The sequence below is a fragment of the Oncorhynchus masou genome, chromosome 29, assembly GCF_036934945.1.
Source record: "Oncorhynchus masou masou isolate Uvic2021 chromosome 29, UVic_Omas_1.1, whole genome shotgun sequence".
Taxonomy (NCBI): Eukaryota; Metazoa; Chordata; class Actinopteri; order Salmoniformes; family Salmonidae; genus Oncorhynchus; species Oncorhynchus masou.
Genome location: NC_088240.1, coordinates 34650159 through 34676632, shown reverse-complemented (window position 1 = coordinate 34676632; position 26474 = coordinate 34650159). Strand labels below are relative to the sequence as shown.

At 41.9% G+C, this 26474-nt stretch overlaps 1 protein-coding gene across 3 annotated transcripts in view; it reads right to left on the bottom strand.

Annotated features, from left to right (window-relative positions):
- Positions 1-26474, bottom strand: part of gtdc1 (glycosyltransferase-like domain containing 1) — a 50875-nt gene that overhangs the window by 11758 nt on the left and 12643 nt on the right. The window contains exons 3-5 of one of the 3 annotated variants that reach the window (XM_064944596.1): positions 25285-25452; positions 24365-24538; positions 6548-6808 (exon numbers count right to left, since the gene is read on the bottom strand). In XM_064944596.1, coding sequence (XP_064800668.1) covers positions 6548-6808; positions 24365-24538; positions 25285-25452 — 603 coding nt within the window. The remainder of the gene's footprint in view (positions 1-6547; positions 6809-24364; positions 24539-25284; positions 25453-26474) is intronic. The other 2 variants (XM_064944597.1, XM_064944598.1) reach the window with 2 other exon arrangements.

Genomic DNA, 26474 nt, shown 5'->3' with positions numbered 1-26474 from the left:
CTCTCCACTTACAATCACGGTCCTCTCTCCACTTACAATCACGGTCCTCTCTCCACTTACAATCACGGTCCTCTCTCCACTTACAATCACGGTCCTCTCTCCACTTACAATCACGGTCCTCTCTCCACTTACAATCACGGTCCTCTCTCCACTTACAATCACGGTCCTCTCTCCACTTACAATCACGGTCCTCTCTCCACTTACAATCACGGTCCTCTCTCCACTTACAATCACGGTCCTCTCTCTCCACTTACAATCACGGTCCTCTCTCCACTTACAATCACGGTCCTCTCTCCACTTACAATCACGGTACAATCACGGTCCTCTCTCCACTTACAATCACGGTCCTCTCTCCACTTACAATCACGGTCCTCTCTCCACTTACAATCACGGTCCTCTCTCCACTTACAATCACGGTCCTCTCTCCACTTACAATCACGGTCCTCTCTCCACTTACAATCACGGTCCTCTCTCCACTTACAATCACGGTCCTCTCTCCACTTACAATCACGGTCCTCTCTCCACTTACAATCACGGTCCTCTCTCCACTTACAATCACGGTCCTCTCTCCACTTACAATCACGGTCCTCTCTCCACTTACAATCACGGTCCTCTCTCCACTTACAATCAATCGGTCCTCTCTCCACTTACAATCACGGTCCTCTCTCCACTTACAATCACGGTCCTCTCTCCACTTACAATCACGGTCCTCTCTCCACTTACAATCACGGTCCTCTCTCCACTTACAATCACGGTCCTCTCTCCACTTACAATCACGGTCCTCTCTCCACTTACAATCACGGTCCTCTCTCCACTTACAATCACGGTCCTCTCTCCACTTACAATCACGGTCCTCTCTCCACTTACAATCACGGTCCTCTCTCCACTTACAATCACGGTCCTCTCGCCACTTACAATCACCGTCCTCTCTGCACTTACAATCACCGTCCTCTCTGCACTTACAATCACGGTCTTCTCGCCACTTACAATTACTGTGTGTTGAGTATTCTGGTGTAAAATGGCTGCCATGCATAACTCTACACACTGAAGCTACACATTTTTATTTTATTTTTTAAAATGTATTTTACCTTTATTTAACTAGGCAAGTCAGTTAATAAGAACAAATTCTTATTTTCAATGACGGCCTGGGAACAGTGGGTTAACTGCCTGTTCAGGGGCAGAACGACAGATTTGTACCTTGTCAGCACGGGGGTTTGAACTTTCGGTTACTAGTCCAACACTAACCACTAGGCTATCCTGCTGCCCCATTTATGGATGGTTGAAAGTTTCAGCTTTTTGAGTTGCACCACAATGTACATACCCTTCGTAACACCACACATTGTATTTGATCACCAACAGATCTCCGAATTGTAATAATCGACTGTACTCTATATCACAAACATGTTAAAGGACGCAGGATTTGTCTAACAGTGGATAGTGTGTGAAGGTCAAACGCCTTCTACAAAGCAGCATCATTCAGACACATCCCTCCTAATGCTACCTCCACAGGATCTCCTTAGGTGAGGTATTATAGGAGCTTATTTATTCTCATTTTCAGCTCTCATATTCATTGGCTTCCCCTGTGGATAAAAGCTAATTCCCTTATTTCCTACCCTTTTTAACTCCTTATGCGAGGCATGAATCCCTATTCCCCCATTACAGATAGAGAGGAGGACAATGAGTGAATGAGACGGTGATAATAATGCTCTGTGCACTAGGCTACCATCCCCCTCTGTAGGAAAATGAGTGTTAATTAATGTGTGGGATATGACTATCAGGAACAACCTCTCTCTCGAAAACACACACGCACACGCACACACACCTCGGCAGCGTATCACAGTGCGAGCCCCGACTCCCCACTGATGCCCTAGATCTGTTAATGAGGACCGTTAACCCCCAGCGACAGTCAACCAAGTCGGAGGGAACTGTCATCCCACTGATTAGAGGGAGAGTGACAAACAAAGGCTATCTGACATCTTCACAAAATCAGCCACACTGCCAATACACACCACTAATCTGCTGCTAAGGCACATCAAGGACATTTTCTAAGGTACAGTACAGTTTACAGTCGGAACTCCCTCAAGTCAACTGAACGGATGTTTCCCTCCAACTATCCCATTCCCATCAGGTATGCTATCTTCCAACATCAACAGTCACCCTATATTCTGCTCGTCTGGTCTCGAGAGATACGAGGTTGGTACATCTTCCGTTTGCTTAATTCTCCCTCCTAAGTTTACAGCTCCGACAAACACTATTTTTTCTCTTTCTGCTCTTACTTTATATGAGTCCTTTGTGGTGTCTTATCACCCCTGTGACCTCACAGATGAATGCAGATGAAGCCGGGTAAAATGATCAAGTAAAAAGTATGTTCCGTACTACCCAGAGAAACCTCATTAATATGTATCACGTAGCAGCCAAAAGAAAATAAGATCCTCTCATTTGGAAATCTATGATTAAATATTCTCCTTTATGTTGCACCCAAGAGGTGCGTTTTAAAATTCAAATACTATTTACTCCAATGCACAATGTGAAATGAGCCCAATCACCAGAAACCAAAGGACTGCGCACTAATTAAGGGGACACTTGAAAGACAAAGAGTTGGTTGTTGAAGATAGACCAACATGCAGCAGGAGCGGACCGAGGAGATTTTTCCATTCAAAGGCCTGACAAAATGCACCACTGTAGATAGTGGTGATTTTCAAATCATACGTCTAGGAGAACTACAAAGGGTTCGACATTTCTTAAAATAGAACTAACTTTGGGAACGGCAACAGGCTGCATCTTCACACACAAATACATATCCTTCGGTGCCTGCTGCCTACTGCAAGGTACTGGCCCCACATGACCTAGTCTCATTGGAGTATAATGCCTCGAGGTTCAGACTCACAAATGCTGAAGAATGGCCATAAAGCATAACAAACAACACATTGTAGTGATGACTCTGGAAAACAGAACTGTCACTTAAAACACAAAAAATAAGCGAGTCAATCAGCTCACACCCCTGTATTTAATGTCCGAAGTCATTTCCTGGTCCGAAGTCAGTCAGTCCTGAGGGTTGGTTGAGGTCAGGTTGGCGGCCTGAGGCCATGCCAGGGGAAAGCCCAGAGCAGGATGGGTGGGGGTCAATACTGATAGACTCTGTTGGCACATCACTGGACGAGTCTGTGCGTCAGCACTTAATGACCAGTGGCCCGTCTGGACAGGGATTAGCAGAAAAACAACAAACAATACACCCAGGCACCTCAGTAACGTTAGGCTAGCCCCTCTCGCGGTGTGTCCTATAAATCAGGAATCAAGAATAGCGTCATATACTCCATAACATTCTGAGGGTCTCACACTGCCGCAATGTGTTTCTTTTTCTCGATTGCCTGCTGTGTGCCTACGTGACTTACACATCTTGATTGCGTTGTTTGTTTTGCAATCAGAAATACTCCAGGAGGACAATCCTCTTGAGGTAAAAGCTGATCCTGATGAACCTTAGATGGAGTTTAAGCCCCTTGTAGCAGAGATTTAGCGTCCGTCCTGCTATGCTCTTCTCTCCCGCTGGTTATTATCATCACTACTGTGGCACGAAGCCATCTTCACCTGTAAAACAGCTGTCCTGTCCTCTGGTGGGGCTGATCTGATCCCACTGGCCTGGCCTGGCTGCCCGGGCCATTGCCTGCAATAAGACAGTCCTGTAATCTGAGGATGAACGCCTATCCAGGCCACACACAGATTAACAATCTGCAACCAATGATGAGCACAAAAAAGTGAGGGCAGAGATAGTAAAAATGTAGGAGAATGAAATGCAACAAACAGTGAGCAGCATCAATCGAGGAGATTATCTGGGTTGCTCTCTCTCTCTTTCCTCTCTCTCTCTCTCTCTCTCTCTCTCCCTCTCTCGCCCACTGTAAATCCTAATTTACCCCAGAATAAGCCAAGGTTTATGAAGCCTGGATGTTGGGAGCGATAATCCATCTGTGTTTTGCTCAGTTTAGAGGAGATTACATGATGGGTGCTTTTGTTATTGATATAAGAGTAGGTGAAAAACAGACACCCGACCCATGCAAACACAGAGAGGGAGGGATAATGGAGAATGGCAATGATGCCGACAATGGCAAATCGCGACGCCAGCGAGGAACTACGGCACTGGTGGTCTTTGCGGTTGTTAATCTGATTTACGGACATGTTTTGGTGAGGAAACTAAGCCTCGCTGCCGAAAGGAGAATGGAGTCAGAGGAGAAAAATGTGAATCCACAGAAAATCTGTTGTCTTTCCTCTCCAACACAGATGAGCCAGAGATAGAAAAATGGTGTGCCAAAAAAGGGGCCTACACTACTCTGAACAATGTAAAGGATAGTTCTGCTTACGTAAAAGAAAAACATTCACAAATCCACCCAGAGTATCTTTAAACTTCCCCCCTAGCTGTTACACAAGTCATGTTTTAATATGCCATTTCATTTTACTTGTGTTTTTACATTCTATGGCTAATGTTGACTGGGAAACCACACAGTAAGAGCATACCTGTTTATAGAAATCCTTAGCAAAGGCCTTAAAGCTTAAACTCAAAACACAACCAATACTATGTAGCTAGTTTCCACTCTTTTTATGACATTGTTACACAAAAACATGTTAGTAATTTTCCATGCCCTCGGTTTGTTGTCAAACAACACTCTGATACAAAGCAAATAACTCTCCGCAGGGTTGGTACATACGTACATTGCTGTTAGAGAGGTATTTCCAGGTCATTCTAGTTCCAGAATAGGCCTACGACATGATCTTTGGATTATGGTTTGCGTGACTGCTTTGTTCTAAGACATGCCAGGAGTGGCAAACACAGAAAATCAAGCAAGGTAACAACAACCCAGTTGCCAAACGTGTTTGCTGTTTTTGTAAATCATGACAGGTGTTTTGATACGCTAACACGCTAGCCTTCACGGTAGGTTCCAAACACTTTCTTCATGTTTCTTAGTTCTGAAACAAATAACCTCTATCCATAGGATTTGCCTAGAGTCCTTACAAAACATAACCATATATGGTTAACATTGAACATTACTTCAACCCTTGACTTCCACATTTTTGTTGTGTTACAGCCCCAAATTCAAAATTGATTAAATGGAATACATATACAAAAATTCGCACCCCTGAGTGAATACATGTTAGAATCACCTTTGGCAGCGATTACAGCTGTGAATCCTTCTGGGTAAGTCTATAGGAGCTTTGCACACCTGGATTGTGCAGTATTTCCAGTATTTTATTCTTCAAGCTCTGTCAAATTGGTTGTTGATCATTGCTAGACAAACATTTTCAAGTCTTGCCATAGGTTTTTCATTCTGATTTAAGTCAAAACTGTAACTAGGCCACTCAGGAACATTCAATGACTTGGTAAACAACTCCACTGTATATTTGGACTTTTAGGTTATTATCCTGCTGAAAGATGAATGTATCTCAGTGCCTCTTGGAAAGCAGACAACCAGGTATTCCTCTAGGATTGTGCCTGTACTTAGCTCTATTCTATTTATTTTTATCCTAAAAAAACCTCCCTTGCCGATGACAAGCATACCCATAACATGATGCAGCCCCCACCATACTTGAAAATATAAAAAACGGTAATCAGTGTGTTGGATTTGCCCCCAAAGTAATGCTTTGTATTCAGGACATAAAGTTAATTTCTTTGCCACATGTTCAGCAGTTTTACTTTAGTGCCTTACTGCAAACAGGATGCATGTTTTGGAATATTGTTTATTCTGTACAGGTTCCTTATTTTCTCTCTGTCATTTAGGTTAAGATTGTGGTGTAACTACAATGTTGTTGATCCATCATGTTTTTTTCTCCTATCACATCCATTACTCTGTAACCGTTTTAAAGTCACTATTGGCCTCATGGTGAAATCCATGAGCGGTTTCCTTCCTCTCCGGCAACTGAGTTAGGAAGGACGTCTGTATCTTTGTAGTGACTGGGTGTTTTGATACACCATCAAAAGTGTAATGAATAACTTCGTTATGCTCAAAGGGATATTCAATGTCCGCTTCTTTTATTTGAGCCCATCTACCAATAGATGCTCTTCTTTGAGAGCCATTGGAAATTTGTCCATGGTCTTTATGGTTGAACCTGTGTTTGAAATTTACTGCTTGACTGAGGTACCTTACAGATAATATATGTGTGGGGTACAGAGATTAGGAAGTCATTCAAAATCATGGTAAACACTATTATTGCACACATGCAACTTATTATGTGACTTGTTAAGCACATTATTACTCCTGAACTCATTTAGGCTTGCTATAACAAAAGGGTTGAATACTTATTGACTTAAGACAAATTAAGACATTTCAGATTTTCATTTTTGTATTAATTTATAAACATTTCTAAAAGCATAATTCCACTTTGACATTATGGGGTATTGTGTGCAGGCCAGCGACACAACATCTCAATTGAATCCATTCAGGCTGTAACACAACAAATTCTGTAGTAAGTCAATCGGTGTGAATACTTTCTGAAGGCACTCTATGTGTGTTCTTGTGTGTGTATCTATCTCAAGTGTAGAGATGACAAGACATCAACTCACCACCTATGAGGCCAGACGATATGAAGAGGTCTGACGTGGCTCTCTTCTCCTCCTCCATCCCCCTCTTCCTTCCCTCCCCCAGGCCCTCGCTCTTCCCTGGGGTGAGAAGGAGCCTCGGCCTGCCCGGTGCCTTCCCTCTGATCCAGGATGGCAGCCTCTGGCTCTGGGCTCAAGCAGAGCGCTTTGGGAGCCGGAGGGGAGCGGAGACCGAGAAGTCCCTCCTTTTCCTCTTCTACTGGACTGAGTAGTACTTCAGGTCTGCTGTGGTTAAATCAAAGTGACTCGTGAAGACATACATACTGTACTGCGCCACTTCATAAAGTGAAGTACATAAATACACTATGGTATGACCCTTGATGATGATTCCGGCAGTATATTATTATATACCGAACAGAAATATAAACGCAACATTTAAAAAGTGTTTCATGAGCTGAAATAAAAGTTCACATGACTTTTCCATAGGCAAAAAAAATCTTATTTCGCTAACATTTGGGTACAGTATATTTACATTCCTGTTAGTGAGCATTGCTCATTTGCCAAGGTAATCGATCCACCTGACAGGTGTGGCATATCAAGAAGCTGATTAAACAGCATGTTCATTACTCAGGTGCACCTCATGAAGGGAACAATAAAAAGGCCACTAAAATGTGCAGTTTTCACAACACAATGTCACAGATGTCTCAAGTTGAGGGAGCATACCATTGGCATGCTGACTGCAGGAATGCCCACCAGATAATTTCTCTACCCATAAGCCGCCTCCAACGTCATTTTAGAGAAATTGGCAGAACGTCCTACTGTCCTCACAAGTGCAGACCACGTGTAACCACGGCAGCCTCCACATCCGGCTTCTTCCCCCGCGGGATGGTCTGAGACCAGCCACCCGGACAGCTGATGAAATTGTGTCACAACCGAAGAATTTCTGCACAAACTGTCAGGAACTGTCTCAGGGAAGCTCATCTGTGTGCTCGTCGTCCTCACCAGGGTCTTGACCTGACTACGGTTTGGCTGATTTACTTATATAAACTGAAATTGTTGCATGTTGCGTTTATATACAGTTGAAGTCAGAAGTTTACATACACTTAGGTTGGAGTCATTAAAACTCGTTTTTTAACCACTCCACGAACTTGTTTTGGCAAGTCGGTTAGAACATCTACCTTGTGCATGACACAAGTCATTTTCCAACAATTGTTTACAGACAGATTATTTCACTTATAATTCACTGTATCACAATTCCAGTGGGTCAGAAGTAGAGGTCGACCGATTAATCGGAATGGCTTTTTTTGGTCTTACAATAATCGGTATTGAAAAATCATAATCGGTCGACCTCTAGTCAGAAGTTACCATACACTAAGTTGACTGTGCCTTTAAACAGCTAGGAAAATCCCAGAAAATGATGTCATGGCTTTAGAAGCTTCTGAAAGGCTAATTGACATAAGTTGAGTCAATTGGAGGTGTACCTGTGGATGTATTTCAAGGTCGAACTTCAAACTCAGTGCCTCATTGCTTGACATCTTGGGAAACTCAAAATAAATGATCAAATCCTCAGAAATACAATTGTAGACCTCCACAAGTCTGGTTCATCCTTATGAGCAATTTCCAAACACCTGAAGGTACCACGTTCATGTGTACAAACAATAGTACGCAAACATAAACACCATGGGACCACGCAGCCGTCATATCGCTCAGTAAGGAGACGCGTTCTGTCTCCTAGAGATGAACGTACTTTGGGGTGAAAAGTGCAAATCAATCCCAGAACAACAGCAAAGAACCTTGTGAAGATGCTGGAGGAAAAATATACAAAAGTATCTATATCCACAGTAAAACAAGTCCTATATCGACATAACCTGAAAGGCCGCTCAGCAAGGAAGAAGCCACTGCTCCAAATCCACCATAAAAAAAGCCAGACTATGATTTGGAACTGTACATGGGGACAAAGATCGTACTTTTCGTACAAAATCATACAAAAATAGAACTGTTTGGCCATAATGACCACTGTTATGTTTGGAGGAAAAAGGGGAGGCTTGCAAGTCAAAGAACACCATCCCAACCATGAAGCACAGGGGTGGCAGCATCATGTTGTGGGGGTGCTTTGCTGCAGGAGGGACTGGTGCACTTCACAAAATACATGGCATCATGAGGTTGGAAAATTATGTGGATATATTGATGCAACATCTCAAGACATCAGTCAGGAAGTTAAAGCTTGGTCGCATTTTGTAGCAAAATGGCTTAAGGACAACAAAGTCAAGGTATTGGAGTGGCCATCACAAAGCCCTGACCTCAACCCCATTGACAAATTGTGGGCAGAACTGAAAATGCGTGTGTGAGCAAGGAGGCCTACAAACCTGACTCAGGCCAAAATTCACCCAAATTATTGTGGGAAGCTTGTGGAAGGCTACCCGAAATGTTTGACCCAAGTTAAACTATTTAAAGGCAATGCTACCAAATACTAATTGAGTTTATGTAAGCTTCTGACCCACTGGGAATGTGATGAAAGAAATAAAAGCTGAAATAAAAGCTCTCCACACTATTATTCGGACATTTCACATTCTTAAAATAAAGTGATGATCCTAACTGACTTAAGACAGTGCATTTTTTACTAGAATTAAATGTCAGGAATTGTTAAAAAAACTGAGTTTAAATGTAGTTGGCTAAGGTGTATGTAAACTTCTGACTTCAACTGTATTTTTGTTGAGTGTATTATGACACTTTTTTTTTACAATAAATAAAGAAAATAAACATGTCAGTCATTTCTCATAGCCTCCACTTAGTCTGTTCTAGTCTGTATTATCGTGGAGCCTCTGGCCTGCCTGGAGACATAGGTTAACACTGCAAGGCTTGTGGGGCTCTGAGGTCATCAACATGATGCTGGCCTGTGATGAAGATGGAGCTTGTGTTCTAGGAATATTGTTTAAATGCATTTACTCATGCACACACACACCGTTCCATTTCACAGCACTCAAAGTAGATATGAAATTCTCCTCATAGAACTGTATCCATCGCATGCATTGTGAATGGTTTGCTTCACCAATGAAAACAAAAAACGCAGAAGATCGTCCGACGCTACAGAAATCCTCAATATTTGTCAGGTTGCTTTGCTTGGAGAGGCAGACTTGGATGAGGAAGAGAACAAGCACGGAAAGATGCTGATGTCATTGACGAAGGAATGGGAAACATATTTAAAGTGCTGGCACCAAGGCAAGTGTTCGTGGCTAGGGTAAATTTATGAAGGCAGGAGCCACTGCTTTTCATGCTACAGAGTGGCATAGACCGAGGGTCTTGTTACTGTTCTAGTCAGTCTAGAGATCCAGTCTTCTTATTACTTCTGAATGATACCACAAGGCCAGACCAAGATTAGGCCAATAAGAATTTAGTCAAGAATTGCTGGTTCACAGAGGAATTGTCATTGGCTTTATAAATACCTGCATTTTTCAAGTGGGTGAGGAAGATAAAGATACAGTATCTCAAAGCATAAAACCCACAGCCTTGTTCTTTCTTAGCAACCACACTTGAATGAAACAGCAACTATTGTAGCAAATACAGTGGAGTTTAGGCCCATCCTGAATTTCATTAAAAGCTTGTTACTGATGCCAGAAGAATCCTGTGGTGAGAATGACATCACGGCGTGACGAATCTCCGCTAACAGATTTAGCAATGTTACCATAAGATGGTCATTTCTGGAAAAGTCATCTACAATTAAGCAATGGGTGTGGTAGCCTATAGGCTACCGTATATGGTTCCACTGCATTTCATTGGGTAAAACCAGTTTCCTAACGTCAACTTCCTTAATCATCTACCTCCAGCACTACTGTCTCTCATATAATGAATCCTTCTTGAGGAAAGAGACTGAAGAGAGGGTGATAATATTGCCTTAGGTGTGGAAAGATTAGCATAAAGAATGCATGAAAACATATTGCTGGGCTAGAGGACAAATGTTAAGCGCTGTCCGTCTCTAGCAATGCACTTGAGTTATTAGAATCCATAAAGCCTTTCTTTTCAGAACGGTGTTGCTGAAATCAAGCAGCAAGACGTTACCTTGACTAGGCATTGATAAACCTGACAAAGTGGGATAGAGTGGGCAGATGGATAAAGAACCTAACCGATATGGACATGGGATGGCCTCTGCCGTACAGCTGGACTGTGGAGCTGACAAAGAGCCACTTGTGGTTAGGTATGACCAATGAGGCTGCCTCACAGCCCCCTGGGAATATTTTATTCGATAAGCCATTTTAAAAATTGGATGAAGGGGTTTAGACTAGGGGCAATAAAAACGCTGCCGTATCTACCGGCAGAGAGCGAGAGAGAGAGAGGAAAAAAGAGGGAGAGAGAGCGGTACTTAGGGAGAATGCCGCCAATTAGCTTATTTATAAATCAACAGCAATTTCTTTGATGGCTTTACCTCTGCATTTGATTAAATGTGAAAGGATGAAGGGGGGAGTCAAAGTCAAAAATCATTTGATCTAATTTCCTTTATTGGCAATAATCACAAGTGTCTCTCCCACTGGGTAATGAAAAACGGCAGTGATCTTGAGCCACGGTGAGAATGGGCTCTGCTCTGCGGAGGGAGGAAAACGGAGGCCTCTGGGCTGTACACTCACACAGTAGCATTACACAGGTTAGCCAAGGACTGTTTGGTACATAAATAATGTACAACCTCACATGAAACACGTACCCAAAGAAGACCAAAGTGCTGCTTGCTAATATGATAAGTATTAGCTATGACAATGATTCATTGTAGGTGATGGGGTTTCTTCTTTGTTTGTGAGGTTGAGGTCAAATCTATAGCACATGTGGTACCAGGAGTTGATCAACATAGGTTCCCAATAAGTCATTGAGTTAGAACTAAACACAGAGTCCTGTTTTTAACGACAACAGACACCACTGTTGAGGTGATCTCAGGACACTCCTGGTCCTTCCAGGATGAATCTGACTTGACCAAGTAGGAGTGAGTGTTCAGAGTAGGACAGAATCCAGGGCACGGAACCATCCAAAGGTTTAGCATCGAGGTTACTGTCCTGAGGGCATCACTTCAAAACAATCTCATCAGCATAATCCCTGAAACTAGCCATTTAGCCCATCTAATAGTGGCTTGGTGAGAGACGGCCAGGCCAGTCAGCTACTCTTTAGCCGTTCCTGAGGCAGCCAGAGCACTGGGAGAAGCCTCGGCCTCCGTGGCACGGACAGAGCAGGTCATTAAAGCCCATTAAGATCTACATTACAGTCATTATGAGGCTGGCGAGCTGACCCTTTAGTCAGAAACTATCGGTGCAGTCCACTCTGCAGCACTCCTATGAGGGATGCTGGTCTACTCGATATGGCATGGTGAACGGTCAGCGAGAGGGCCCAGGGGGGGAATTCCCCACGAGTGTTCTGACTTAGACAGAGATTAAGGTGGAAGGGGAGCGAGGAGGACAGAGGAGGATGGAGGACGTTTTGCCTTGAGTATCATGGATGACTGTAGAGCTCAGAGCCTGAGAGACCCAAAAGTCATAAAATAATAGGGAGTTTTTTGTGGTGGTTATTGTGGGAAAATTATACCATTATGTAACACGCATATGGCTTGCAAAATGTGACATCGGGAACAAGCAGCTTACACCAAAGGCACAGAAGCCCAGACATCTGCTGTGGAGCGCAGATCGTGCGGTAATACCCTCCAATACACAAAATATAACCTGTCCGCTCAATGTTTTTCATCCAGGTTGAGCTTCGGACATGAAAATCCCCATGTTAGGATTTGATTTGTTGTCACAAACACAGAGAGGGATATGGAAGTTCCATAAGGCATTGCAGACAAGAGTGAGAAAAAAGTACAACGTAAAGCATAGATCCCTCAGAAATATCCAACTGACCTCCATCCTCACAATATTAGTGACCGTTTTCCTCTGTGGCAGTAAACCATTATCTTTTACTGGGTTGGAACTAGGATTGCAAAGAGAGGGTTTATTACTAGAAACTTTCAATGTTGACCAGTAAATTACCGGAATTTGGGTAAATTAAGTTATGTTTTGGGGGGACATTTTATAAGATGACATCTAGTGGCCTTTCTGGGTACTTCAGATTATCATAAGCGTCTAATTATCTCTGGCACTTCGTGTGGCCTTATTACATGTACAATACACGATTGTTATATTTAATAAAAAGGTTTTATAAAAACGTGTATGACAAAGCTGTATAAATATAAAACATTAACTTAGTGAATACCATTGGTGTATGAGGGGTTTCAGCATGAAACAGGGCAGCCGGTAGGCTAGCAATTAAGAGGGTGGGCCAGTAACCGAAAGGTTGCTGTCTCAAATCCCCGAGCTGACTAGGTGAAAAATCTGTCATTGTGCCCTTGAGCAAGGCACTTAACCCTAATTGCTCCTGTAAATTGTGCTGGATAAGAGCACCTGCTAAAATGTAAATATCCTTTATGTATTTTCTTACACACTTTTGTTTATTTTACTGTCAAAATGTCTGTTGTAAAAATGTTGGTGCCAGTTGTGAAAAAAGCCAATAGTTTGAGTTAATTGAAAATAATGACATTTTTGTTAAGATGCTATTTTCTCTTGAACCATATTGTATATCTACTAGAAACTCATGAACAGAATGGACACACACTATACATTGAAACATTTACCAGTTACCAAAATTAACAGATTGCCATAGATTACCTGTTAATTAATCAAATTGTATTGTTCACACACACGTTATTAGCAGATGTTATTGCGGGTGTAGCGAAATGCTTGTGCTTCTACAGTAGAAAAGTATAGAAAACAGTATATACACATGAGATGAGCAATGCAGATATGTAAGCATTATTAGGTGAATGAGATGACGTAGAACAGTATAGAAAACAGAATATACACATGAGATGAGTAATGGCAAATATATAAACACTAAGTGACGAAGAGACCATAGAATAGTATAGAATACAGCATATACATTTGAAGTCTGAAGTTTACATACATTTCATCTCAGTTGTTCAACATTCCTGACATTTAACCCTAGTAAAAAATCCCTGTTTTAGGTCAATTAGGATTACCACTTTATATTAAGAATGTGAAATGTCAAAATAATAGTAGAGAGAATGATTTATTTCAGCTTTTATTTCCTTCATCACATTCCCAGTGGGTCAGATGTTTACAGACACTCAATTAGTATTTGGTAGCATTGCCTTGAAATTGTTTAACTTGGGTCAAATGTTTCGGGTAGCCTTCCACAAGCTTCCCACAATAATTTGGGTGAATTGTGTCCCATTCCTCCTGACAGAGCTGGTGTAACTGAGACAGGTTTTGTAGGCCTCCTTGCTCGCACACGCTTTTTCAGTTCTGTACACACATTTTCTTTATGATTGAGGTCAGGGCTTTGTGATGGCCACTCCAATACCTTGACTTTGTTGTCCTTAAGCCATTTTGCCACAAATTTGGAAGTATGCTTGGGGTCATTGTCCATTTGGAAGACCCATTTGCGACCAAGCTTTAACTTCCTGACTGATGTCTTGAGACATTGTTCAATATATCCACATAATTTTCCTCCCTCGTGATGCCATCTATTTTCTGAAGTGCACCAGTTCCTCCTGCAGCAAAGCACCCCCACAACATGATGCTGCCATCACTGGGCTTCACGGTTGGGATGGTGTTCTTCGACATGCAAGCCTCCCCCTTTGTTCTCCAAACATAGCGATGGTCACTATGGGCAAACAGTTCTATTTTTGTTTCATCAGACCAGAAGAGTTTTCTCCAAAAAGTACGATTTTTGTCCCCATGTGCAGTTGTAAGCTGTAGTCTGTCTTTTAATGGCGGTTTTGGAGCAGTGGCTTCTTCCTTGCTGAGCGGCCATTCAGGTTATGTCGATATAGGACTTGTTTTACTATGGATATAGATACTTTTGTACCCGTTTCCTCAAGCATCTTTACAAGGTCCTTTGCTGTTGTTCTGGGATTGATTTGTACGTTCATCTCTAGGAGACAGAATGCGTCTCCTTCCTGAGCGGTATGACGGCCGTGTGGTCCCACAGTGTTTATACTTGCGTACTATTGTTTGTACAGATGAATGTGGTACCTTCAGGCGTTTGGAAATTGCTCCCAAGGATGAACCAGACTTGTGGAGGCCTTGGCTGATTTCTCTTGATTTTCCAATGATGTCAAGCAAAGAAGCACTGAGTTTGAAGGTAGGCCTTGAAATACACCCACAGGTACACCTCCAATTGACTCAAATGATGTCAAATAGCCTATCAGAAACTTCTAAAGCCATGACATCATTTTCTGGAATTTTCCAAGCTGTTTAAAAGGCACAGTCAACTTAGTGTATGTAAACTTCTGACTAGAGGTCGACCGATTATGATTTTTCAATACCGATTATTGTAAGACCAAAAAAAGCCGATACCGATTAACCGGCTGATATTTTAAATGGATTTATTTATTTGTAATAATGACAATTACAACAATACTGAATGAACACTTTTATTTTCACTTAATATAATACACCAATAAAATCAATTTAGCCTCAAATAAAATCATCAAACATGTTCAAATTGGGTTAAATAATGCAAAAACAAAGTGTTGGAGAATAAAGTAACAATCCAATATGTGCCATATAGAAAAGCTAACGTTTAAGTTCCTTGCTCAGAACATGAGAACATATGAAAGCTCGTGGTTCCTTTTAACATGAGTCTTCAATATTCCCAGATAAGAAGTTTTAGGTTGTAGTTATTATAGGAATTATAGGACTATTTCTCTCTTTACCATTTGTATTTCATATACCTTTGACTATTGGATGTTCTTATAAGCACTTTAGTATTGCCAGTGTAACAGTATAGCTTCCATCCCTCTCCTCGCCTCTACATGGGCTCGAACCAGGAACACATTGACAAAAGTTACCCACGAAGCATCGTTACCCATCGCTCCACAAATGCCGCCGCCCTTGCAGAGCAAGGAGAACAACTACTTCAAGGTCTCAGAGCGAGTGACGTCACCGATTGAAACTCTATTAGCGCGCACCCCGCGAACTAGCTCGGGAGTTGATAGGCTTGAAGTCATAAACAGCTCAATGCTTGAAGCACAGCAAAGAGTAGCTGGCAAACGGACGAAAGTGCTGTTTGAATGAATGCTTACGAGCCTGCTGCTGCCTGCCACCTCTCAGTCAGACTGCTCTATCAAATCATATACTTAATTATAACATAATAACACACAGAAATACGAGCCTTCGGTCATTAATATGGTCAAATCCGGAAACTATCATTTCGAAAACAAAACATTTATTATTTCAGTGAAATACGGAACCGTTCCATATTTTATCTAACGGGTGGCATCCATAAGTCTAAATATTCCTGTTACATTGCACAACCTTCAATGTTATGTCATAATTACGTAAAAGTCTGGCAAATTAGTTCGCAACAAGCCAGGCGGCCCAAACTGTTGCATATACCCTGAATCTGTGTGCAATGAATGCAAGAGAAGTGACACAATTTCCCTAGTTTAATATTGCCTGCTAACCTGGATTTCTTTTAACTAAATATGCAGGTTTATTAAAATATACGTCTGTGTATTGATTTTTAAGAAAGGCATTGATGTTTATGGTTAGGTACATTCGTGCAACGATTGTGCTCTTTCGCAAATGCGCTTTTGTTAAATCATCCCTCATTTGGCAAAGTTGGATGTCTTTGTTAGGAAGAAATAGTCTTCACAGTTCATAACGAGCCAGGTGGCCTAAATTGCTGCATACAGTGGGGCAAAAAAAGTATTTAGTCAGCCACCAATTGTACAAGTTCTCCCACTTAAAAAGATGAGGCCTGTAATTTTCATCATAGGTACACTTCAACTATGACAGACATGAGAAAAAAAATCCAGAAAATCACATTGTAGGATTTTTAAGGAATTTATTTGCAAATTATGGTGGAAAATAAGTATTTGGTCAATAACAAAAGTTCAATCTCAATACTTTGTTATATATCCTTTGTTGGCAATGACAGAGGTCAAACGTTTTCTGTATGTCTTCACAAGGTTTTCACACACTGTTGCTGGTATTTTGGCCCATTCCTCCATGCAGATCTCCTCTAGAGCAGTGATGTTTTGGGGCTGTTGCTGGGCAACATGGACTTTCAACTCCCTCCAAAGATTTTCTATGGGGTTGAGATCTGGAGACTGGCTAGGCCACTCCAGGACCTTGAAATGCTTCTTACGAAGCCACTCCTTTGTTGCCCGGGCGGTGTGTTTGGGATCATTGTCATGCTGAAAGACCCAGCCACGTTTCATCTTTAATGCCCTTGCTGATGGTAGGCTTTGTTACTTTGGTCCCAGCTCTCTGCAGGTCATTCACTAGGTCCCCCCGTGTGGTTCTGGGATTTTTGCTCACCGTTCTTGTGATCATTTTGACCCCACGGTGTGAGATCTTGCCTGGAGCCCCAGATCGAGGGAGATTATCAGTGGTCTTGTATGTCTTCCATTTCCTAATAATTGCTCCCACAGTTGATTTCTTCAAACCAAGCTGCTTACCTATTGCAGATTCAGTCTTCCCAGCCTGGTGCAGGTCTACAAATTTGTTTCTGGTGTCCTTTGAAAGCTCTTTGGTCTTGGCCATAGTGGAGTTTGGAGTGTGACTGTTTGAGGTTGTGGACAGGTGTCTTTTATACTGATAACAAGTTCAAACAGGTGCCATTAATACAGGTAACGAGTGGGGGACAGAGGAGCCTCTTAAAGCAGAAGTTACAGGTCTGTGAGAGCCAGAAATCTTGCTTGTTTGTAGGTGACCAAATACTTATTTTCCACCATAATTTGCAAATAAATTCATAAAAAAATCCTACAATGTGATTTTCTGGATTTTTTTCTCATTTTGTCTGTCATAGTTGAAGTGTGATGAAAATTACAGGCCTCTCTCATCTTTTTAAGTGGGAGAACTTGCACAATTGGTGGCGGACTAAATACTTTTTTGCCCCACTGTATACCCCGATTCTGTTGCACAGAACACAAGAGAAGTGACACAATTTCCCTAGTTAAAAGAAATTCATGTTAGCAGGCAATATTAACTAAATATGCAGGTTTAAAAATATATTCTTGTGTATTGATTTTAAGAAAGGAGTTAATGTTTATGGTTGGGTACACATTGGTGCAACAACAGTGCTTTTTTCACGAATGCGCTTGTTAAATCACCCGTTTGGGCTTTGATTCATTGATAAATTAACAGGCACCGAATCGATTGTATGCAACGCAGGACAATCTAGATAAACTAGTAATATCATCAACCATGTGTAGTTAACTAGGGATTATGTTAAGATTGATTGTTTTTTATGAGATAAGTGTAATGCTAGCTAGCACCTTACCTTGGCTCCTTGCTGCACTCGCATAACAGGTAGTCAGCCTGCCACGCAGTCTCCTCGTGGAGTGCAATGAAAACGGCCATGATCGGTGTCCAAAAATGTCAATTACCGATTGTTATGAAAACTTGAAATCGGCCATTCCGATTAATCGGCCGACCTCTACTTCTGACCCACTGGAATTGTGATACAGTGAATTATAAGTGAAATAATCTGTCTGTAAACAATTGCTGGAAAAATTACTTTTGTCATGCACAAAGTAGATGTCCTAACCGACTTGCCAAAACTATAGTTTGGTAACAAGAAATTTGTGGAGGGGTTGAAACAAAGAGTTTTAATGACTCCAACATAAGTGTATGTAAACTTCCAACTTCAACTGTACATATGAGAAATGCAAGATATGTAAACATTAAGTGACTTAAGATACCGTAGAATAGTATAGAATACAGTATATACACATATGAGGTGAGTAAAGCCAGATATGTAAACATTATTTAAGTGACTAGTGTTACATTCCTTAAAGTGGCCAGTGATTCCTAGTCTATGCCTATAGGCAGCAGCCTCTAATGTGCTAGTGATGGCTGTTTAACAGTCTGATGGCCTTTTTCAGTCTCTCGGTCCCAGCTTTGATACACCTTTACTGACATTGCCTTCTGGATGATAGCGGGGTGAACGGGCAGTGGCTCTGGTAATTTACCAAAATGACTGAAGATTCTGGTAACTTATATCAATTACTGGTAGCTTTGCAACCCTAGTTGAAACACAGACCAAAATTAGCGCCTTTCATTGTGACACGCAAGCTCCATCCATCCCAAGGGGACAAGACTCAGAAGTCATTCTGTTCCAATTAAAACACTCTGTGGGTACCGTGATGTCATGCTCTGTGGACCCATCATGGTCAAATGCTTGTCATTGTCCTTCTAAATGTAAAGAATGGGGTATAAATATCATTTGTGTAGTGGGATAAACATTCAGAACAATATGGCACAGGACAGATATCAAATCAAACTTTTGTATGTGCCGAAACTTGTATGTGCCGAATACAAGTGTAGACCTTACCGTGAAATGCTTACTTACAACCCCTGAACCAACAGTATAGTTCAAGAATAGATAAGAAAATATTTACCAAATAAACTCAAGTTTAAAAAAAGTATAAAAAGTAACACCAGAAAATAACAATAACGAGGCTATATACGGGGTTACCGGTACCGAGCCAATGTGCAGGGGTACAGGTTAGTCGAGGTAATTTGTACATGTAGTTAGGGGTGAAGTGACTATGCATAGATAATAAACTGCGAGTAGCAGCAGTGTACAAAATAAATGTGGGGGGGGGGGTGTCAATGTAAATGGTCCGGTGGCCATTTGATTAACCTATCTGTGTATATTGAAGTTGGCTAAAGTTTGAAAAGCAGAAATGGTTAGTGTCAAACAATGACAGTTTCTGGTGAAAGGAAGTTGTCTGTGTGAGATCCAAGTTTAATTCACGGGCTGTAGATGTAGTCTGTGGGACTACAGGTTGTAGATGTATAACTAAAGTGAACATGAAAGTAACATAACAGTACTTATTGTTAGTGTTATTGGGATTAGTTCAGATATATCAGTATTTGGAGGGTTTGTCATGGACACATTCTCAGTAACAATTTTGTCATTGAGAATGTGTGACGCACATTGCAGACGAGCCATGTGCTAAATGTAGAAATAAATAGGTGATCATTTTCAATATCCTCCTCTATCAGCTTTGGCTGAGGCAAAGCTCCCCTAGTTAGGACATTATTGCATTGTGTAGCTTGTTTTGAAAACACCCATTTCTCTTGATTATGTCACCACTGAACAGATGCCAATGTGTGTTAGCTAAAGTTTGGTATTAAGGATAAATCACCAATGCCGGGTTTGATCCTTAATTCGTTCCTATTCATCACGGTTAGTTCCCCGAACTTCAAAGCCACCATATGGACCCAATTGCGGTCGTTCCTGGCACATGAGCGACTGAAAGCTGAGGCACTACCGTACCTCCAGTTTCGCTGTGCACTGTCATCATACTTTGTGCTGAGCATTTATTGCATACTGTTCTGTACTCAAGCTACATGTCAGGTGAACTAAACTGGAGTGTTCTTTTTTTGGGGGGAGGGGGGGTAGTGGGAGGGGGGAAAGTAGAATGAAAGGATGAGGAGTTGGAAGATATAAGAGGATAAAGGAGGACAGAAGTAAAATCAAGGTAAATAGAAAAAAGGTGCCCACCGACCAACAGCTGTTTTCATCACGTCACAGATGAGCTTATACAGGGGTGGTTTGATTAGGAGAGCTAGGCTTCCCCCTCCGCCTCACAGGCAGGGTGACCGCCGGTCGGTGACTGGAGAGTAATCAAAGAGGAGATTGTGGGATGAGCGTCAGGTCATCTGAGGATGACAGACTCAGGAGGCAAAGGGTGACAACGGATTTGACCCCCGCGGGCCAGAGCAGAGCAGGGCTTGCTGGCTGGCTGGGCTGGGTGGCTGGGTGAGTGAGGTTTAGGGAGATTTACCTCATCATCTCAGGCTGTATCTAAACGGTGTCATGATCAAGATTAGAGGTTAGATTGGAGTACACAACAGATTACATGGTCATATAAATCTGTTGAACACAACATATTGTTCTAGATTTTCATTAGTGGTAAACAAGGGGATAAATATGTGGAATCAGTTGAAAGTCTATCCATGAACAAAGTCAGAGAGAACGTGGTGAATCATCTGAACTAAACTCACAGAGAGGGGGTATGTTTCATCAATTTGATAATACAAATAATGGAATCAAGCAGACAATGTAGCATGAATTCTTTACACTTTTCTACATATCATAAAGAGACTAAATAACCACATGAAGGACTGTACTACAGCATTTTTCTTTCTTTCCGTCTCTATTTGGTAGATGTTTGTTCAATTATAGCAAAATGATCACCCTGTTGATTTAATGGTAAATCAATTCCAAACATCAATCAATCCTTGTTTCTGTCTACAACACACCTGTTTAACAGTCTCCTCAAGCCAGTCGACCCGGATGCCTTTCAAATTCCTCCGTCGCTTTAATGTTTCCAATTAGTCCCCACAGTCCCACGGCTAAACACGTCTCACCAAGCTTTACCAAGGCTCGTGGCAACAAATGCCTTCGGATGTCGATAATCTAGAAAACCTTCGACACTCCTTGGGGTTGTTTGTTCTTCATAGGTTTTCTATGTAGGGTGGATGATACAACAACAATCTCTCTCTCTGCCCTTAGACACAAATCAGAAACCAAAGCAAACCGGTTAACCTCTCCATTTATCACACAAACAGTATTCATCCAAAAAGTCTACATTTTTCTGTCTCATCAGTCGTTTAAACAGTGAAACACAAAATGAACTGTATAATAGAATATATCTGATTAGGTTATTATGGATCGTGTTGGACTAAACAGATTATGTGTGTCCTCCTGTTACCATCTTCAATCAGTTGCGAAAACGTCCAGTTGCATTTGAACTTTGTCAAAGGAACGTTTCAAACAGGATATCCTGCCATCTGCTCCTCCAGAAGACTCATTCCAGGAGTCAGTCACTTGAGACCTGAGTTGACTGCCTGCTTCTTCACACAGAGCCACATCAATGTCTTTTAAAAGTAGCCAAAAAAGAACAACCTTTTCCCAATCAACTTAAAAGTATCTTCAGTTATCTGTAGCGAGTTAAGGGACTTAATGAAAACCGGCCATCAGTGGGGAGGTCCTAAAGAATGTACAATGCTTTCAAGTGGAGTTGAAACCTGCATGAATATCTTTTCATGGAAGAACATTAAAGGAATCCCTCCTTTTGTCTCTTAACATTAACAATGGAGAACCTGTTCCATAGAAGCCTACATTCCCTTGATTCCTTCCACATTCCTTTTTTAATGCAGATATTACATGTGAGAAAATGAAATAACAATGTACTAATCATGATCAATCTGGTTTCCCTCCCCCTTGAACACCTGACGGCATTCTGTTCTCAAGAGGAAAAGGATCACACGCTGTCTGACAACCTGACAGCCACACAAAGGCCTCAGAAAGAACTGGGGTGAATGGGGGAGACTGCAGTGGGGTCCCGGGCAAGGCCTGCCAGAATTTGGCACCTGCTGATCACGTGCACATTTTATGACCTCCTCTCCATTCCCCACCCACAGTATACATATAACATATATTTGAATATTGTCAATACGCAACACACACACACACACACACACACACACACACACACACACACACACACACACACACACACACACACACACACAAGCGGATTGACAATACTCAAAGAAAGTCAATGCCCCGCTGTTCCACGATGATAAATGTGATGGCTTTGTATCTCACCGCAGGTTCCTGCAGGCTCAGGTCAATCGCTATTAAATTACAAAAGTCCACCTCTCAAAAGCCGATTGATAGATGGATACTGCAAACACACAAACCACAAAGAGCCCTCCATTGCTTTCACAAACCCACCAGTTGTGCAGCCTGAAAAAAAAGGGCTTTTAGGTTGTTGAGATTTTTTATTTGTGCATTTGCAAATTCATTTGGGCTCTCAGTAACACCATAAACTCTCCAGAGCTTGGACCGAGTGGACATTTCTGAGAGCGACAGAGCGACAGAAAAATACCTATGCAGAAAAATCTTCTGGTATTTCTACTCTATTTGTTTCTCTGAGCGTTTTATATGTTCAAAGAGCTGGACTAACTGCGTTTGGAAAAGGACCGCGGGCATGTTGGGGGATTGTCGGCCATGCATATAATCGCTTACTTACACTCTGTGAGTTTGCTTTGGATCAGGCAAATTACCATCTGAAAATGAGCTGAAAAACACTCTGGGCGAGAGGCCTGCGTCATCCATGGCAGTTCACTTTCAGTATTTCTTACCGCAGCGAATATACAGGGAAACATGTAGAGATGCACACAAACACACACACTGCTCAGAAACTGTAGTTGCATCATTGCTTTCAATGTACTTAACATTTAAAGAGAAAAAAATACTCTCTAAATACTATAGAAACAAACCTTACTCTTAATCTTGGCACAGAATCTGTCTAGTTGTGTGGTAATGCATTATGATGATGTTGAATGTTAAACTTGTCACTGTGAGGGAATATGTGCTTCCAGCATAAAGTGGACTCAAATCACATAATACACTCGCTCTAATTGGGAAGGCCATAAAATAAAGTCTGCGTGACACAATTACTGCAGGCAGGGTCACACAAACACTCTCACACACAACTTTCATGGACAGGGAGACGTAGGCTTAAATAATTTGCTATAATATGCCACAAGAGTATGCTCAGAACAATATGTGCACTTGGGTGAGCGGCGGAGACTGCTTTCATCTTTTCCACTGTTGTTCGGTCACCCCCGAAGAATGGCAAGGCTTGAAAGGAAGCACAGGAATCGCAAAAAAAACTGCATCATATGTTTATGAATTTCTATTCAATAAATGCCATGCCGCCCTCATGAAAATATGGGCATTATGGTTTCGCTTAAAATGGGATATCAAGGAAGAAATTCCCGTTGTGATACATGGGAGAAATGTTCAAGCAGCAACACCAAAATTGGATTGACAAGCACACACCTGTGTGGTCAACACTTAGAAAAAAGGACTTTTGTCTAAATACCTTTGGTGTTTCAACGTTAATATTCAAATTTAAACGGCTATGATGCCGTCGTTTTCATGTGAAGAAGTGGCTGCTGTTGATTTGGTCTGTAATAGGAAGCAGACCCTCTCTGTTGCGTCGAGGTTTGAGCACTTAGCAGCTAGCGCATTGTTTTGGAACAGAGCAATAAAAAAGAACCACCCCTCATCACTGAGCCGAGACAACAGCTTATATAGAGACGCCTGGATCCAATCGATCCACAATGACAGTTCTCTAATCTATATGCATGTTATTTTACTTACAAATGTAAACTCATTGTTTGGTATTAGCTGAAGTGAATTTCTAAGTACAATTTGAGGTAACAATGGATATTTTCTGGGGCTTTAGTTGAAATAATTCATAATACATTCAATATATCCTTAACCACAATGTTCCAATTAAATAATTATTATTATATATATATTTTTTTTTTATATGTTACCTATACTGATGAAGCACTTAAGTCAATCCAAAGAGATAGAGAAAAACCCCTCTCCTCCTAAAAAGGTTGCCACCTCGTTCCATCTCACCCAAACACTTCACATAGACACATCAACATCTGTAATGAATACATCAACATCTGTAATGTATACATAGGCTACGGTACGTGCGAGAGTGATAGATAGGCCTTAGCGAAAACACGAAACAGGATATTAAAGCTCCGTAGACACTACTAATCTTGACTCTTACACAACTAACTTCTCTCCAGTCAGTCAGATTGCTATTAACCATGCTTCCAAACCCTATCAGCTCTCTGGGCCGGATTAAAAGCCTGCAACTCTCTTTCTCTTTCTCTCTCCACTCTGCTTTATTTAATCAGTGGCCTGGTTATCCCTAGAAGGCAAATTACTGTAGCCAGGGATGATGACACTGACCTTGTGACATGGGGGAATTGGATGGGGAAGTGGAGGACCCGACACTTTGGGCGTATGAGCTTGTCCAGGTCTTTGGGCCTGTGGTCGGGGATCATCTTCATGAAGGACGAAATGGAGGACAGGAAAGACTCCATGTTGAAAGAAGAGTTGAACGCCACCACATCTGCCACCAAGCTGGGGGGAAAGGAAAAGAAGGGTACACACACAGTCAGTGACACACACACACGCGTACGTACACACACAAAGTGACACTACTTCATTTGCAGATTCAGTGTGTGCCACATGGAACAGTTCAGCATAGTCTGCATTTATCAGTACAGTCTTAAATGGTTCCCATTCTCTTTCATTAGAACGAAAGCCATGCATTATAATTCAAATTAGCAAAGCAATCTGGCTTGAATCCAATCAAACATCTCTTAATGATCCATTCCCTTTGAGTAGCGTATTATTTAATGCTGCCATATTTGACTGGGTTAATGCCATTAAAGTAGATTGAGTGGGCCTTGCAGAACTGACTTATTGACGCGTTGCCCTATGCAGATCAACAACAATCACTTTTCTTTAGAGTGCCCCTCTCTTTACTGTTTGCCTTCTGATTAATGACAGCCCAGTCGCTCGACAAGAGTGACTTCAATTACCCAGAGAGCATCATGTCGGCCTGCCGTAATTAACCAATCATGTTGCGCCCCAGACATGCTCATTAAGACAAACTATTACCGTATGAATTAGTGTGTTGTTTGTTTATTTTAAATACACAAACAAACAGAGCAATTATGCTCGTTGCTCATCGTCTTTGCTTATTACGACCTCTTATTCCTACTGTTAACTGGGATAATAACGTGCACTCACTGTGCACCAGATAGATTGTGTACTGTATTATACATTGTGTACTGCACACTCAAGGCTGGGCTGGTCTTTACCATGAGAGAACCTGGTTATAACCGTACTGGAAGTCTCTGTCCTGGCTCTTGCGGACTGGATAGACCAGCTGGTTCTCGTGGAAGTAGAGCACCTTCTTCAGTGTGGCCAGGTCAGGACGCAGGGCCACCAGTTCAGACAGGTTCAGCACAGAACTGGCAAACAGGACCCTGAGGACCAGAACACAGCACAGGGGGTTAGGATGGTGAGGGTGAGTTAATCTATGCATTCAGTGCATTCAGAAAGTATTCAGACCCCTTGATTTCTTTTCCACATTTCAAATCAAATCAAATTTTATTTATTTTATTTTATTTATTTTGTTACGTTCCAACCTTATTCTAAAATGGATTAAATAACAAAAAAAATCATCATCAATCTACACACACAATACCCCATAATGACAAAGCGAAAACTGTTTTTTAGAAATGCTGCAAATGTATAAAAACTGAAATAGCTTATTTACATAAGTATTCAGATGCTTTGCTATGAGACTCAACATTGAGCTCAGGTACATCCTGTCTGTCCTTCAGATGTTTCTACAACTTGGAGTTCACCTGTGGTAAATTCAATTGATTGGACATGATTTGGACAGGCACACATCTGTCTATATAAGGTCCCACAGTTGACAGTGCATATCGAGCAAAAACCAAGCCATGAGGTCGAAGGAATTGTCCGTTGAGCTCCGAGACAAGTCAAGGCACAGATCTGGGGAAGGGTACCAAAATATGTCTGCAGCATTGAAGGTCCCCAAGAACACAATGGCCACCATCATTCTAAATTGAAAGAACCACCAATACTCATCCTAGAGCTGTCTGCCCGGCCAAACTGAGCAATCGGGGGAGAAGGGCCTTGGTCAGGGAGGTGACCAAGACCCGATATTCACTCTGACAGAGCTCCAGAGCACGTCTGTGGAAATGGGAGAACCTTCTAGGACAACCACTTCTGCAGCACTACACCATGAGGCCTTTATGGTAGAGTGGCCAGACGAAAGCCACTCCTCAGGAGAAGACACGACAGCCTGCTTGGAGTTTGCCAAAGGGCACCTAAAGGACTCTCATACCATGAGTAACAAGATTCTCTGGTCTGATGAAAAAAAGATTGAACTCTTTGGCCTGAATTCCAAGCGGCACCTATGGAGGAAACCTGGCACCATCCCTACGGTGAAGCATGGTGGTGGCAGCATCATGCTGTG